Source organism: Cryptococcus neoformans, chromosome 11 (assembly GCF_000149385.1).
Source record: "Cryptococcus neoformans var. neoformans B-3501A chromosome 11, whole genome shotgun sequence".
Lineage (NCBI taxonomy): Eukaryota > Fungi > Basidiomycota > Tremellomycetes > Tremellales > Cryptococcaceae > Cryptococcus > Cryptococcus deneoformans.
Window position 1 is genome coordinate 237890 of NC_009187.1, and position 16700 is coordinate 254589.

General features: G+C 48.3%; 4 protein-coding genes across 4 annotated transcripts; 2 read left to right on the forward strand and 2 right to left on the reverse strand.

Moving 5' to 3' along the window:
- Positions 1-3683: 3683 nt before the first annotated feature.
- CNBK0820 (hypothetical protein) lies at positions 3684-5131 on the forward strand (the record flags this gene model as incomplete). The annotated part of the gene is made up of 5 exons (XM_767615.1): positions 3684-3750; positions 3831-4047; positions 4121-4293; positions 4490-4896; positions 4952-5131. The coding sequence occupies 5 exons, from the start codon at positions 3684-3686 to the stop codon at positions 5129-5131; spliced, it is 1044 nt and encodes a 347-aa protein (XP_772708.1).
- A 2770-nt stretch (positions 5132-7901) lies between these two features.
- On the forward strand, positions 7902-10466 carry CNBK0830 (hypothetical protein; the record flags this gene model as incomplete). Its single annotated transcript, XM_767616.1, has 6 exons — positions 7902-8027; positions 8077-8260; positions 8310-8378; positions 8432-8932; positions 8995-9160; positions 9212-10466. 6 exons carry the CDS (start codon positions 7902-7904, stop codon positions 10464-10466), a joined length of 2301 nt encoding a protein of 766 aa, XP_772709.1.
- Positions 10467-10958: 492 nt separating this feature from the next.
- CNBK0840 (hypothetical protein) lies at positions 10959-12532 on the reverse strand (the record flags this gene model as incomplete). The annotated part of the gene is made up of 3 exons (XM_767617.1): positions 10959-11423; positions 11490-11579; positions 11633-12532. 3 exons carry the CDS (start codon positions 12530-12532, stop codon positions 10959-10961), a joined length of 1455 nt encoding a protein of 484 aa, XP_772710.1.
- Positions 12533-13703: 1171 nt separating this feature from the next.
- Positions 13704-16452, reverse strand: CNBK0850 (hypothetical protein; the record flags this gene model as incomplete). Its single annotated transcript, XM_767618.1, has 16 exons — positions 13704-13871; positions 13926-14169; positions 14230-14277; positions 14327-14336; positions 14386-14437; positions 14492-14539; positions 14599-14639; positions 14697-14836; positions 14888-15030; positions 15086-15142; positions 15192-15518; positions 15571-15930; positions 15981-16041; positions 16089-16242; positions 16316-16338; positions 16385-16452. The coding sequence occupies 16 exons, from the start codon at positions 16450-16452 to the stop codon at positions 13704-13706; spliced, it is 1944 nt and encodes a 647-aa protein (XP_772711.1).
- Between the last annotated feature and the right edge of the window lie 248 nt (positions 16453-16700).

Sequence of the window (16700 nt, forward strand, 5' to 3'; positions counted from 1 at the left end):
GCTTCACAGATGAAAGAATGTTACGTCGATCTCTCGGCAGCTATTCTACTCCGTTTGGCCAGCAAAAATGGTTGGCATAGTGGGTTCACACCCAAAGTCTAGAAGATAGATGATAAGTACAATAAAAATATTTCGAACCCTGCAAAAAAAAACAAGAATCAGGACAGGTGCTTTTTTGCCAAGTCTGGTTTCTTTTCTTTCCCGTCGCCTTTATCGTTAGCTCGCGAACAAATCAAATAAATTAATCCGATAGCTGCAAAGCATAAAATGATAGTAGCTTCTTGCCAATTGTCGATGGCCATATTATCGACATATTCGGCAGTTGAGGGAGGGGCTATAACTGGTGGCGCTGGCGGAGCAGCAGCTGGAGCAAAATGGATAAACTTTCAGAAGCCCTGTATCGGTAGAATTGTAGCTCACGGGGTGGCCGAAGGACGACAATTTCGGGAGCTTGAGGCGAAGCAGCTTGAATGACCTTGGTCTTGGAAGATCTTTTACGCGCAGACATGTGTTGAATGGCTGTTACTGGTATTAGAAACCTGAATGAAAGTAGTTCCATTGCGACCCACTTTGAATATTCACCGCTGGTTTAGACTTTCGCCTCCTCTTTTTGGGCGCCCAATCGTTGTTTTGGTTGCTGTTTTGATTATTGTTGTTGCCGCTGTTTTGTAAACTTTGGAATGTCTGTTGTGTCATCGCTGCCATCTGTGCTGCTTGCATTTGTTGCGAATGCATTTGCTGCATCATCATCTGATTCATCATCATCATTTGCATCTGGTTCGCTATGTCTGTTGAGCTAGATCCGGTATCTTTTCCCTGAGTTATGATTTGAATTTGTTGAGGCCTGTACAGACACTAATTAGCTCATCATCGAAGCTGTATAGAGTGAGGCTCGCTTCTCTGGCTCTTTAACCCCCCCATATTTCTTGGCACGCCGCTGAGAACGGTAGGAGCGATCCCCATCGTATTCCTCAGAGTTCCTTGTGGGGAAACGGGCCGCTGAGTCTTGTCTCGGAGAGTAGACCTGATCCGCTGTGTGATGGTAGTAATGCGGATTAGGAGGGGGCCATTGATGTTGCTGTGGAGCTTGAGAAGAAGGATGTTGGTGCCGTACTTGAGGGGGAAGCACTTGCGATTGAGGGTCCGGAGCTAAGGGCTGCTGATGAATGGCTGGCGAGTTTGGTTGGTTATGTTGAAAGTAGTCGTGTGACCGTTGACCCTCTTGCTGACCTTGTGCACCATTATTGGTATTCCCAGGTGCTGGTGAGATGTCTGAGGTATAAGGATTATAATCTTCTGATGGTGGTTGCTGGTCCTTGTAAACGTATTGGTCGGGATATTCTGGAGTGTCTTGAGGGAAGCTGCTGTATTGAGGTTAACATCAGGAGAAATGCGTGCGAAACAGAAAAAGCGATGAGCTTTGAGCAATCTTACCTCGGGAATCCGCCCGGCATTATTTGTTCCGGAAGTTGTGCTGCCATGGCGATGGACCGATTTGATGTTCGTGTTGAATTGCTCGTCTCTTACATCCGCATCTCTATATTCACTGGCGTACGGCTGCAGCTATACATATCAATGGTCGCACCTAGACAGCGCAGGTTCAAAGGAGGCAGCATGAGTTTACAAAGGATATTCATGCCATCGCACTCCAAAGGATAATCATTCTATTTCTGTAAAACCTTTCGGTTTTCGTGTTTGTCACAGAACCAAGGGCTGACTGGTTTAGAAACATGGTAGCATGAGAAGAATATACATTTTCATCGGATATACAACCATGTATGAAATTACAACAAGCCTATCAAGCTGTACGATGCCATCTGTCTCACCTACCGCGCTACTACTACAACTACTATGTACCACCGCAACAATACTGCAACAATGTCATCCGCTTATTGAAATCTACCTTCTGACCAACTGTTCAGCCATATGAGCTGCATAACCCCATAGGGGTCCTCCCGGAAGCGACGCATAAGGTACCTCAGCCTTACCGACGCTGTAGCAAAATCGCCTGTGATCGGGTTTCTGGTATCTGAGATACTTTGGCTGACCATAAGAATGACCTTGGGGCATGACTGACCCCCATCCGAAAAGCGGGCTAGGCCCAAACCCCAAGTCTTGAAGAGGTTTAGCTGGAGCAAGAGGGTGGGGTCTGAGGCGGGCGGGACCTAAAAGAGGTAAAGAGTGGGCGTGCATTGTTGGGTGGGAAACGGCGCCAGCGAAGAGGAAACTACCCTCAGGATTGTCATAAAACATCTGTGCCCTCTCAGGATGTAGATTGGTGTACGCAGGATGAGTGTAGTTATTAGCTGCGGGGAAGCCTCTTTCAGGATTGTCGTGGAATACTTGGGTTCGCTCCCGAGATGGCAAAGAGTGTGCTCGACGTGTGAAGGCTTCTGGATGAGACGAATAATAGCGTTGGTGATGGCAAAAGGCGGGGGCGGGATATCTTGCGTAATCCTCCCCGTCGTAATGGCGATATGAGGTAAGTGTGAGGCGGTTTCCGTCCATTGTACACAACACGGAAGACCTATGGAATTTACTTGACTGACGAGCTTTTATAGCCTTCAGCTCCTGACGAATAGCATCATATAATATCGCCGGTCAATGAACTTACGATTAGCCCGGGCTGATCAAGAAATCAACCTTTGATTCCATCCTTTCAATCACCCCTGCTGTGCAGCCGACCGTCTTTAAGTGTCCATCTATAATTTCCGGATATATTGCCTGTCCGAACGGTTTCGTCATGCACGACGGCACGGTATACATCGAGTCATGATACAGAAGCGCAACTACTTGCACACGGCTTCATAAAAAGGTACAGTAGAATAACAACAAACACTTCTTCTTTCACTTATTTTCTCTTTCTCCTCTGCTGAAACATGGTGTATTTTGGAGATGTCATATTATCTCTCGATCACCAGTAGGTACCAGACATGTAGCTGTAAGGTCCGTACCAGGATCCTGTCCAACCTGTTCCATAGTTCGGTCCAACGCCATATCGACCCCAGCCATTATAAAGACCGCCATAAATGCCGGTGTAGAAGGGCATGGAGGAAACCAGAGGGCCAGCCGCGGAGTAGACGATCATTCTGCTGGCAGTTAGCATCTCATATGTACAGCGTGGACGGTTATGGAGGGACTTGCTTGTTATATGTATTTGTTATGTGCGTCAAGCAATGTACAGCTCAGCTGCTAGTAGGTCTTTAAGCTGTTCGCAAGTAGTTTGTCGATGCTGTTTGAAGATTGGTGTCGGGCCACGACGAGGTATTTATATCTTAATCGTGACGGGAAAGTTTGCGATTGAAGACCCAAACAATCAATATAACCCTCCTTCCTTTGCAATTATGCGACTCGGAGGTGTGGGGGTCCACAACAAGTGTCGCGTAACCATTGTCCTTTGTGACTGATGTCCATCCTTTGCGATGTATCACCAAAAGACCAGTTTCCAAGGTTTTAATAGCGTTGTAAAGTGTATGAAACGATACGTGGCAGTTGGAGGCCTGCTAGTGTATCCGTGCTACTAGGTCGCCGGATCTCACATTTCCACCAAGTCGCGAGGGACATAGAACGTTTGCGAATGGCCAACTCAATATAGTGAAGGAGGATGAGTAGCTCAAGCGATACAAGTGTCGATGTGTATATAGGACCGAGCTCACCGCTATTAGCCTATACACCTTCACGCAATGGTGCCTCAGGTTCAGCATGGTTCCAGAATGAGGATGGCTCAAGCGAATGTGAAGGATCTTCAACGTTTGCCGTCCAGATAGATTCGCTGTACTGTGAGTTGCCTAGTAATAACATTCAATAGTCATGGTTGACGGGTTGCAAAGTTGGCGACATTGCATTTTACTGGTCATCCTCGGCATCCTACTCTGTCCAAGCGGGTCTTGACGGATCACTCCAAAGTTGCTCGACCAGCTCCGGCGTCGCAGCGCTTACTTCAAGTTTTGGAAGTCATTCGGCGAGGTTGGAGTGTGCTGGAGATGGGTCATCCTCGGGATTTGAATTGACTGGAGTCAAGTTGAATACGCAGGTCGTTTCATATGGGTAGGTGTGAGGGATTTAAGAAAAGCCAACGGAAAGTAGACTGATGAAGAATTGATTTCTGTCACATTGTCAGGAGCCCATACAATTCAACCCTTGACGATGCTTCATCTGAAGTCACTTACAGCGGATTTGCATCTACATCCTCATCACAATCAACTGTCCCTGTCATAAAAGGAGGATCCTTCTACCAAGATACGGTGAGCTACACGTCGAGCGCAGATGCATCTGCGAGCTTCACCTTTCAAGGTCAGTCCCTCCTCCCGCTCGGCGCTTAGCAGCGGTGGCATCCGCTATCTTCGGACTCGTCGTACTACTCGTCAGGCCGAAGGGCTGGAGTAATCTTTCTTTCGTAGTTCTTTCGTTCTTGACTATTCGTGATTTCCTTCACTCGTTTCCCAGTAGACAGACACGTCGGAAGGTAACACGTTGACATGAACTACAGGCTCTGCTATCTACATCTTCGGCATGACAGGGCCCGAATTTGGTTGCTTTTCAATTTCAATCGACTCGATCACTATTGGCATCTACAACGCCTCGACAACATTTGAAACATACCACACTCTGCTATTCTTCACCACTTATCTCGATGCCTCGAATGAACATACAGTCAAAATTACGAACGAAAATGATGGGATGCTACTCGCCTTGGACTACTTTGTGGCCGTTCAACCTGGTACTAGCAACAGAAGTGGGAACACTACTATCTCAGGAAGCACGACGACGAGCTTGGCAAAAGGAAGTACGGCAACTGCAGATTTTGGAGATGGAAACATGAACAGCAACCAGGGCTCAGGGGGTGACTCTACAGCTGCCATTATTGGCGGCATATTAGGCGGCTTAGGGGCATTGGTCAGTCTTCATCTCCCTGGTACTTTTTTCATGTCCAAACTGACATTAATTATAGTCTGCCATATGGTTTTGCTGGGCCTATTGGCGATGGGAAAAGGCCGGAGGCCAAGGGGAGCTTTTTGGTGCTATCTGTGGAGGAAGACGGAAGAAACCTGGACCTCCTCCTCCATCGGAGCCGAAGCAGTATCCATTATGGCCTATGGTCTTATCAAGGCCTAAATACGCAGTAGGATGAGCCTTTATTTACAAGTTACGGGGTATACATCTCCATTAACATGTAGAAATGTGGTAGAGGAGATGATAAAAGAATTACGGAAACAGTAATCAACAGCGCCAGCCTTCTTCCAAGCTCTTCATTCCAGTAACTAACTCACGTCACTGCTGTTTCCGTGTAAGCTGCCATGACTTTCCTTTTTTTCAGGCTGCATAGATCCCATGCATTTTTTACTACATTCTGCGAAACACAAAGAAAGTTTGGTCATATATGGTGGGTTGAAAAGTGAAGAAGCGGCCGTTTCTGTCATGCAACCGGATTCAATCTGAAAAAGCTCTTATGGTTTTCGTTTGTAGACGGAACCACAGGAAGATCTGCCTAGACATCAAAATGGTGACGCTGAGTGTAAGGATGGGGACATACCTCCATGATACAAGGGAACATTTCGCTTTTTCGAGAAAGGGCAGCTAAACTATGTTATCTACAATACTCTCTGAAGCAATGCTGCTGGCGGTATAGAAGATTAACACATTAAAGTTTAAGGATAGGCGCGACAGCGCACCGTGCAGTACGCTTCTATAATCTATACTTGATAAGTACACCTGATGGCACAATGATGAAGAGCTCTGTGACATGTGTGAGGTGATGTGCATTGTACAATATATATCCTGCATGTCTGACCTGATGTTGCTCCAAGGTAATGAGACTCTCGCTACTTATCGTTCGGGTTCGCCGCTTATGGACGGCGTACGATTGATGTTTGGTGATGATGATAATGTGCAGTGCAAGGTACAGGACAGGACGGAAGATGGAAGCAAAGAGCAAGAAATAACATGTGAAGGAAGCCGAAAGGGATGGATGGGTGATGATGAAGGTGAATGAGAGGTTTTACATCAATGAAACGCGAAAACAACGCATAAAACACGGAATGTTCGGTAGTAGCGGAAGCGACCAACGACGGGGGATGAAGAGGGTACACCGACGAGTGGAGGAGAAGAAAAGTATATATTTCAGGGCCGGCCGAGCACTGAGCAGGAGAGACTGAGTAGAGAAAGCGGCGAATGAAAGTGCGATGAGTGAAAATCATCATTAATTTATTATTAATGTTTCCGGGGCTGTTTGTTTATTATCCTGCCAAGGCACATGACCGAAGAGTTCGGCCACAAACAACGAATGGCCGCTTCTTTTCGTCTCTTGTCTTCCAGTCCTGCGAGTCCGTCTGCGGGGCCCGTGAAGGACGGCGGCCTGTATGGCCATATTCTGGTCTGCACTCCACCCGAAGCGCAGACTCAAGACTGGATCACATACATAGATGTCCACGAAAAATTGCGGATCCCAAAAAAGAATGGTGTCGGAGAAATAAAATATGCCTGACGCGGAGAGGGGTCTGCCCTACCCCAGTTGTTCCTGTGTCCCTGATTTCCCAGTCGTTTTGCGCCTGTTGAATTCTTTTCGTGCGCCCTCCCTCCGCCTTCCGCCCTGTTCGCTCTCTCCTATTATTCATTTTATTATTCGTTTACTCGTCCAGTCCGTATAATCCGTATCCTTCTTCAGCCCATCCACAAACCCACATTCGCCTCAATTATCCGTGTCTCCTTCAGCCCTCGGCATCCTCACCGCCACACCGACCGAGTCGCCAGTCATCGGCTTTTTCGACCAGTCATCCGACGTACTTCCGATCAGAAATTGATCAGCCCTCACCGCTTTTTGTCACAAAGGCCATTAATCAACTGACGCTCGCACTTGGACGCCCATTCACTTTCTAATCGCATTTCATGTGCCGTTACTGCTCGCGTACCCGACATCTCCAGTTCTGAATACACACACTGGGAGGAGCTCGAAATACACATTGTGTGATTGGGCGGGAACAACGAGGTGAGTCTTGGTTTACTTTTGTCCGGCGAGGCTGTGCCGGGTATCGTCGAATAACGGATGGCTCTGTCTCCTTCCTCACTGTCAGAGGTCGTCCCCACACAGTGCCAGTTCAAGGATCTATCATCCCCAGTGTATAGCACGTTCTTTTCGCCTCCCGCGTCGTCATCCACCAGTCTTCGTGTCAAAGCTTGGCGAACTGACGACTCTGCCTAAACAGACACATTTCCCTTACCCTCGCGCCATGCGTATCCTTCGAGATGAGGACCAACACGTTGCTGGACCTAGCTCAAGGCCATACGTCTACCAATCCATCCCGGTACCTACGGTTTCACTCAGACCGTCAATCCAATGCTCAACCTCATGTCCATTTTTGGATACATTTCCAGCAGACCCGATTGACGCTCGAAAACCACAAGTCACACAAGCTGCAATGCGCAGATTAAATGGAAGCAAGCTGAAAAATTGGGAAGTGACAAGACGGCAGGAGAATGAAGGAGACTTGCATGGGTCGTCATCGTCCACGTATAATGAAAGCGTCGCTTCGACATTCACTTCTGATTACTATCCTGCGACCACCGCCTCTTTTACAAATTCATCATATTCCTACAACCCATCCTCAACCTCTACATATTCCGAATACAACGCCTCAACTTCTCTTTTCAACGCCTCCGAACCGTACTACACTTCAAATCGTACGAGCACATCGATATGGTCATCAAAAACGTCCTCAACCCATTCCACCTCGACAAAACAAGCATATACCCCAAGCTTCACTTCATTATGGTCTTATTCTGCCTCGAAAAAGACTGACACCGCTACTGCATCGAAATCCACGTCCTCTGCATATGTCCCGGGGGTGGTGTTGAATATGACGATGGGGGGGACTAGTGATACGCAGGCGGTGTACAGTGTCGAAATGGCTTTTGGACATGATGACGATAATTCTAGACGAAAGAGGGCTTTTCGGAAAGGAGCTTTATATGAGGAGGACGGGAGTACCCAGTATGTCAATCTGCAAGTGGATTTAGGATCATCGGACATGGTAAATTATGTCGTTATCTTCCAGGACATATACTGACGCATCAAGTTAGTGGGTTGCCACCACCGACTGCTCATCGAGCGATTGTCGGAATTCGCCGTATCTCTTTGACAATTCCCTCTCCCTGGATTCTGGAGTCGACGCCAATTTGACGTATCAATCTGGATCTGTGGAAGGCACAATATTTTGGGAAGAAGTGAATTTAGCAGGTTTCGGAATTGGTTTCCAAGCTTTTGGTGAGTCGTGATTCTGGAAAATGTAGGGATCGAGCTGACCAAAATGCAGTCGGGGCAACCGATGTCGAAAATGAAGATTTGGAAGGAGGAAATTTCTCTGGTGTCCTTGGCCTGGCCTGTATATCTTTTCAACACATTTGATTTTGTCATTGTAGCTAATACTCGACGTAGTGCCGGCCAGTTCAACAATCCTCGACGAAATCGGAGGTACGACCAGCTCCAACCCCGATGGTGCTACTTTTCTCGATAACCTGTTCGGTTCTGGGCCTTCAGCACCAAGCAAACGACTGTTTGCTCTCTCGCTCGAACGTCGACAGGATGTCCGTACATCCTCTACCTTTGGTATCGGTGCTATCGATCCCACTTACTGCCCGTCGCCATGTAACCTCACTTACACGCCCATCATCGCTCAACCCAACTTGGGCAGTACAGGCTATTTGCATTGGAGAGTGGAGATGCAGGCCTTGACGGTCACGACTTTTAGCAATGAGCAGAGTGGGACAGGAGCGACGACAAAACGTATAGCGCTGGGTGCGAGCAAAGTTTATCCATCAAGAAACTATCCGTTGGCTGTGCTGGATTCAGGTGGTGTACAGATCTTAGTTTCGAGCAGGTCATATGCGGATTCGATATACTCTGCTTTTGGTATCACCTCAAGCTCTGATGGACTTTGTAAGTTTGCTTCAGCTATAGGGATTGGGGTAAGGACTGAGATTGAGCTAACGGCAAATCAGACCGTATGCGTTGTACTCAGCAGCTCGCTTTGACGTTTACGATCGCCGGGCAGGAGATACCAGTCCACCCACTTGATATGACATATGCGGACCCGGCGGACATGAGTCAAAAGACGTGCATCGGGATGATCCAGTATTCAGATAACTTGGGTGACTCTGGCGATTTGTAAACTCTTCCTTGACATTTGTTACCTATCACTCGCTAATATCGTTGTAGTATCCTAGGGAGCTCGTTCCTGAAAAATGTCTACTCTGTTTATCGCTATCCCGATACAGAGAAGCACAAAACTTGGCAACCCACTGTCGGACTTGTACCTTTGACCAACGCTTCCGTCGCCTCGCAAGACTTTTACTCTGTCCGAGTCCTACACGAATCCCTCGGCACCGTATCGTCCGACCAAGCCCAGTCGAGTAGTGGTGGTTCCTCTTCAACCAACTCTGGCGGTAGCAACGCTTCAGAAGGCGATACAAGCAAACGAGCCATTTCCTCCGCTGTTATTGCAGTTATCAGCGTGATTGGCTTTTTTGTGCTTGCAGCTGCAGCGTTTTGCGCGTGGTGGTTCTGGCTCCGACGCAAGTTTGGTGCATCAGGAGTAGTAGAGTACCAGACTGCTGGACGAAGACGACGACCGAGTCCTCAAGGACGAAATTCAGATCACAGCACGTCTACTCTTCGAAGCAGGAAACATGTTGATACCCTCCGACAAAAGAGTATGATTGAGGGATACGATATCTATAATGACCAGGAGTCGTGGGTCAGCGGTACCGAGGGTGCAGATTCGATTCGTTTGGGATACATCCCCGAAGCATTGGAAGAAGAGGAAGAAGGCGGTGGCATGGAAGGTACCGGTCGCCGTTCTTCCCGAGGGAGCTCTATAGCGAGATCGCTAGCGAGCAAGAGTCTTGGTGGCGAAGACGAAGGAGCAGGTGTTACTCTTGTGGATAACGTCGACCCACTTTCTCCTGGGCTTGAGAGCACAACGCCAGGTACTCGCGGGCGATCACCTGGTCGGACGAGCGCAGGCGCGAGCGCGAGCGCGAGCACCTCTTATTCGCCATTCGTTGACCCACCTACATCCAGCGCCTCTGATTCTTTCCCCGCCACAGGGCCAGCAACTACAGGTCCATATCCTTCCCCTCTCCCGTCGTCATATCCGAAATCACATTCCCATTCGCATAATAAGAGTCCCTCCTTGGGCATGTCTGGACCCTTCCCCAGTCCGCCCAGCAACCGATTCTCGACGATGAACCTTGATTCTTCGCCAATGTATGATATCAGAACGAGCGATTACTTCAGCGTGCCTGGGGCGCAGCGAGGTAAAGATGGGAAGAGGTCGTCGAGCTCGACGACTGGAAGAGAGAATGGTCATAGGATGGCCAGCCCCAGCAAGGCGTCGGGCAGGGGGTTGATGGACAATACGCTTGTGGAAGAGCCGGGAGACGAGGAGGAAAATCAAAAGGAGAGCAAATAAAAAAAAAGGAAGAGGGAAGAATTGACAAGGAAGAAAGTAAACGAACACTGAATTTGTGAGATATGCCCGACTGAGTCTGGTTTCATTTAATCGAACTTTTGGGGTTTCGCATCTATTTTAACAGGCAGGTTTTTGGGATTTTTCAGGCGATCACAAGAAGAAAAAAGAAAAAGGCAACAAGAATACATGGACTTTATTGTAGCTGTAAGACAAGTTTTATATGTATGTATAATTGATAGAAGGGAACGATAAGAAATCCCTCCATCTGACAGTCTTTTAGCTTTGGACAATCTTCATAGTAATATAGCTCGCAGTGTATAATCCATGCAACTTTTATACATCTCGGAATGATACAAACGGGTAACTAAGTAACGGGGTACAACTCTGGTGATAATTATCCACGAAACTGAAAAAAATGGTAAAGAGGGTACAACCTAACGCGAATCTTCCGGCGATATTATACAATGGGCAAAGAGAATGAATAGGTGATGCTCAGGCCACTTGAAGCTCGAGACCAGGGGAAAGGCATCTACCTTCAAAACTTGAGAAACACTCCATCACGAAAGCTTCATCGTCTTCCTCAAGGTTCACTTTGTCACAGCATCCTGACTGTGTTTGTGTTTGTGTTTGTGTTTGAGATTGGGATTGGGACTCGGAGACAGTCTTGACCCATCGCATCCACCCTACGAGCCAAGAAGGAATGAGCTTCTGACCAAATTGCTTGACCATATCAACCTCAATCTGGTGGAGTACGGTGAGGAAGACGGTAACAGACATGTCCGAAACAATCGACATGTGATCTTCAGACTCGTCCTCTGCTTCTTGCAATGGTGGTTGATGGCCGGTTTGACGTTCCAAAGCGTATTGAGGGTCATCGTTATAGTCGTTCAGAGTACATTGAGAGGAGGACGTCGACAGGTCCGATTGCTGCCAGCTGGCGATTAGAGAAGCGTTGGACTGAGAGTTCACAGTATGGTGGCGAGGTGAGTCTATGATAAATATGAATTCGACCAGATGGCTTACCTCACAAACGCCGCCTGATGCAAACTGTACTCGCTTCTTGCCTACAAAAACTTTGCTTCTTCCCATGGCCGTACTTTCGTCAAGAGTTTCCTATCAAAATATTAGCCATTATATAAAAAAAGAGTGCCCGAAATACTACCTACCTGATCCTGTACGCCTTGCTTGCACTCGTAAACAGGCAAGCTGACGTTTCTTCTTTTGCTTGGGACATCCTTCAAATCTCTTTCCAGCAACGACCCATCAAGCTGCGCTTCGATTTTGAACTTGACTGGAGCAGTGTATGCCTTGGACTCGCGATTGAGAAGTACAGCAGACAGAGCGACATCCTGCTTCGAGTCGCCAAAACGACGGCGTTTAGCAAGCTCCGGTTTCGCGAGGTAGTATGCAGATACGCCAAAAGGCAAGGGTGGTCGACTAAGAGTAATTAGCGTGGTTAAAACAGAGGAGCGGCTGGACTCCTCTTCACTGTCGACGGAAATGTGAAGATGAGGTCGATGGGACGACTTGGTGGCGCAGAAAGGAAGAGGTAAGGAGGACAAGGTGTCCGTCAATCGCTGAGAAGGCTGGGGCGCGCTTGAAGGTCGATTGGGTCGAGTAGTTTCGGTGCTGGTGATAGTAGCGTGAATGAATGGACTAGGGCTGCCAGCAAGCGTGTTGGGTGGCGTTGGGCTGCAAGCAACCTTTTGTACGTCGGTAACAGTGCATCGGACTGAAGCCGGTGGGGAGAATAAAGGAGTATGTTTGGTTCCAGCCCCTTTTTCCCCGTGATCCTCATCGTTGTCAGCTACGAGGAAGGGGTTGCACTCGTCGAGGAATCTCGCAGGGTCATCGTGCCCCGGACCGCGGGAGCAGTTGCACTGATAAGTGGAAGAGCGAATCACTGGGGAAGAAGACCCGGAATGGAGGGGCGTCACTATACCTTCGGAAAGAGGAGAGTCGGGAGGGGAGTCGAGAGGAGAGTCTGTAGAGTCTGTCCGGACGAGGGAAGGAGCGCCGTTGTCGAACGAAGCAGGGCGAGCGTGGTGGGGCGCGAGTGCGGACATAATGGTGTGATTGCAGGAAGGAAGAAGAGCAAGTGGCTGGGAACTGGGTGGGGATATATAGCTGTGGGGTTGTGGTATTTTGCCGAGCTACAGCGCTAGCCCCAGCGTCGTATCCGCCAGATCGACACCTCCCTCGAGTCCGAAAGACTGCATCCTGCACCCACTGCTATAGCCACAAACGCCTTGCATTCGCCCTGCTTTCATATACCCGCTGTAGCGCTGCATGCTTTGCACTTGGGGCGTCCGGCACAGTTGTAGGCTGCGTCGTTGCAGAGTACATCTCAAGGATCGCTGACTGTTTGTCCATATCCCCAGCGGGCCAGAGACGACACCCGTGCTCTTTGGCCAGCGCTGTTTCTGTACAGACCCTCGGCGCGGTGGCACTGGCGGCGATAACGTTCTGCACGTCCCTGATCCATGTCGTCCGTCACGCCTCCTGCGCGAAACTGGGAAAGGTATCGAGCGTCCTTTGGTCGGTGTTGCGCCTCTCTTCCGTGTTGCGCCCTCCACAATTTCGCGCTTGCATTCTGCGCTTAACGATAGTCTCGCAGCAAGCGGCTTTTGGGCGCGTGCATGTTGGTCCTTTTCTTCTACAAGCCCTCTATTCCTCTGACAAGGTGGGAGATAAGTGTTTGGTAATAGGAAATAACAAGTGCTTTATGCTAGTTTGAGTGGCTAACAAAAGTGATGGTGAGCAGAAAAATGGAGCATTCTTGTCGATCTCCTCGCTCACTTCAGTCCTGCGTCGCTGGGGGTTATACGTAATTACCGATGTGTGGAGGCTTGGGGGTAGTGAGCAGCCAACTGTGTAGGCTGACGACCGGGCATCAGAGTGTTTGTGCGGATCCATAAAACGCGACGCGTCGACAAAAGAACCCTGCCGTAGGAATTATGGAATGTTGGATCAGCTAGACCACCACGCATATTGAACGACACTGCACATTCTCCGAACCGGCTGTAACTTACAAACCACTTATTTGAAACCCAACTATAGATAGCACCTTAGGGAACAGAGGAAGTCATGTATCTCGAAGCAGACGATAGCTTATCAAACACGCGTACCAATAGCTTGCCTTGTAATGCAGGGAATGAGAGGTATACCTTCATGAGAACGAAAAAGAAGCTTGTCACGAGGGGAACATGACTTCATCGCGTCCAAAAAAAAGCCCTCTTACAGAGGTTGGCACTCTCTTTCCAGCCATTTACCTGCTCTTTCGTCTCCCATCTCTTTCAACACCGGCGCTAGTTTTGCGAGGACTTCTGCGTGATATTCATTGAGCCAGTCTTTTTCTTCGATGGTGAGCAGCGAAGAATCCACAAGTTTCGTTTGGATAGGACACTTGAAATGATCGGAAAATGAGCGCTGGCACATCAAGTAGTTCGCATAACTCACCATGGTGATTCTTTCAAATCCCAACCACCCTTTACCACCGAAATTCTCCCTCGTCTCCCTTCTCTCGATGACGTCCACCCCTTCGATTCGAATCCCCCATTCACCATCTTTATAGTAGCCGGGTTCATTCGAGATAACCATACCCTCTTGTAAAGGCACTTCATTGTACGCCGGTCGTTGGCCTATACCTTGAGGGCCTTCGTGGACATTGAGGAAAGAACCAATGCCGTGGGATGTTGAGTGGCTAATGTCAAGATTCAAATACATAAGTTGCATAACGATGCTTTGTAAAAAAGGCACATACCGGTAGTCCAGTCCTTCACTCCAAAGAGCTCGACGGGCGAGTACATCTCTAAACAGGCATCAGCACCTTCCCCGGACATCGTGTTGTAATCCCTTACAGAATATAGCCTAAGCAGGTAATCAGCTCAGATCATCACAACAAGAGAAACTGACTTACCAGTGGTACCCTGAGGGAAAACGATAGTATCTAAGGAAATGTGTCCTTGTAACTAATGTACATGGATCAGCTACTAATTTGGCACCTACCATTTGATGCAACTCACCACTCGGGTGAATGCACGCTTTTGGTCCTCGTTGGGTGTGCCAAAGTGCTACATACGCATTAGCTTCCCTGAAAGACGTCGATTGACGTCGACGCGCTCGGACATACAAGTGTTCGAGTTACGTCTGTGGTCCCATCCAAGTACTGGGCTATGTTTAAAAGGTCAATCAGCTCGTTGGTCTCCATTGAATACCAGCAGTACTGACCGCCAGAGTCACACAAGTACATTTGCTTTTTTTCAATCATCTTACTCCCCTCTGCGGGCGGAGAGTAATGAATGACGGCGGCATTTGCACCAGTAGACGAGATGGTTTCAAATGAAAGTCCCATGAAAAGTTTGTTTTCCCTATTGAACAGTCAGCTTACAAGACTTTGAAATGAGGGACGGTAAACTCACTTGCGGAAATCTTCAAGCTTGGTCGCTGCATCATACTCCGTCCAGCTTTCTCCATTCTCAAGCGCTTCTTCCAGCCAAGCAAGATATCGCACAAGGGCGGCCCCGTCACGTATATGACATTGGCGAAAGCCTTCAATTTCAGTCTGCAAAAATCCATGTTAGCAAATATCGAATATTAAGAAAGAGCCAAAGACATACCGCGTTTTTCTTGGCTTTCATCTCCTCAATTAGAGATCGTCGTACTTCCACATTATCCTGCTCAATGATTAGATTTGTTTGACGCATATGTATCCACATGCCTTACCTCTCCAACCGCTTTGGCAACAGCCCAACTCGTCTTGTTTCCAATTAAGATCTTGTCTGTTTTCTTCAGCCTTTCTCCTTCTTCCTCTTTCTTTGCCTCCTCCTCGAGCCTTGCCCGCTTCACACCATCTCTTTGCTCCCTGCTTTTATTCTCTTGGTCAAACTTGACCCTCTTCTTCCAAGCTTCAAGTGAAGTCCACACATGTGAATAGTCAAGAACGGCTATTCCATTGGAGTGGAGATAGGATCGAACCTCAATGGTGAGAGAGGAAGGCGAGACAAAGAGGGTACAATCATCCGGAGTGATGATGGTATACGCAAAGAATACCTAAGCCCCTCTTTCAGCAACTGAAATTTCATTTGTCACAATCAAGGCTTACAGGGTTGTAAGGAATGTCCGCTCCTCTCAAATTGAACACCCAAGCGATCTCATCAAGCGATGCTACAACTGTACCGGGACTCCCTATCCTTATAAGCTTGTCCCTCAGTCGCCTCAACTTGGAAGAGACGGGTTCCCCAGTGTACCTATCGGCCAGATGGAATATGGGTTGAGAAGGTCGAAGGGGACGGGAAGGAGGCACCCAAAGGGAATCGATCAAGTTTGGAGTAGCGATGAGTCTTGAAGGAGATGCTGCACTTGGGGCAGGAGACAACGAGGGAAGGGAAGAGAGGAGTGAGAGTGCTTCAGAGTAGGGAATGACGGTGGGATCAATACCGATCAAGGAATTGGGTGAAACTTCCTGATCACGTTGTTAGATGGATTCTCAGATAATTGAAGATTGATATCTACTGTGCTAAGCCATTGGGCCCAAGTAGGAACTTCAGGCAGCCCACTCTTCATCAATGCCCATCTGAAACAGATCAGTATGTGACCACTCTGCATTTAGGGTCTACTTACCCTTCACCGAGTTGCTTCTCTGCTTGAAGCCAGTATCTGCCATCAGTCCAGCAAAGCGCTTTGTCATGGGTTATAACTGCACAGCCGGCAGACCCGGTGAATCCTGTAATATAGGCCCGTCGTGCGTCACATGGTGCCAGATATTCGGAAGCGTCTGACAAGAAATAACAATCAGAAAGGCTCAGTCAATCCATAACCAGCTAGAGATGTAGGTGTATATGCCTTACGAGCGTCTTCCGAAGGTACCACACTGCATCTTATCAGTGCCGTTAAGGTGATAGATCCATTGTACGCACTAAGCATCAACGCCTTGCTCCTTCATCAATTGTCTCAGGTCCGCAAGCTTGCTGGATGACATTGCCATTTTGGAACAGACTTTCCGTGTGAGTCTGAGGGTGATTTTTGGTAATATAGGCGATATTCTGAACGATGAATATAGGATATTGATGCAAGGCGGCAAGAAGTAAGGGAAAGAAGGAAAAGAGCATGTGGTCAGGTTTATTATTTGTGGAGGCGGGCACTGCCGATGCTTGCTTCCGTCGGAATAAGATAATTGAGGAGTTAGTATCCACTCTCTGTTGTCCTCGTCACGCACATCTCGGTGTCGCTACG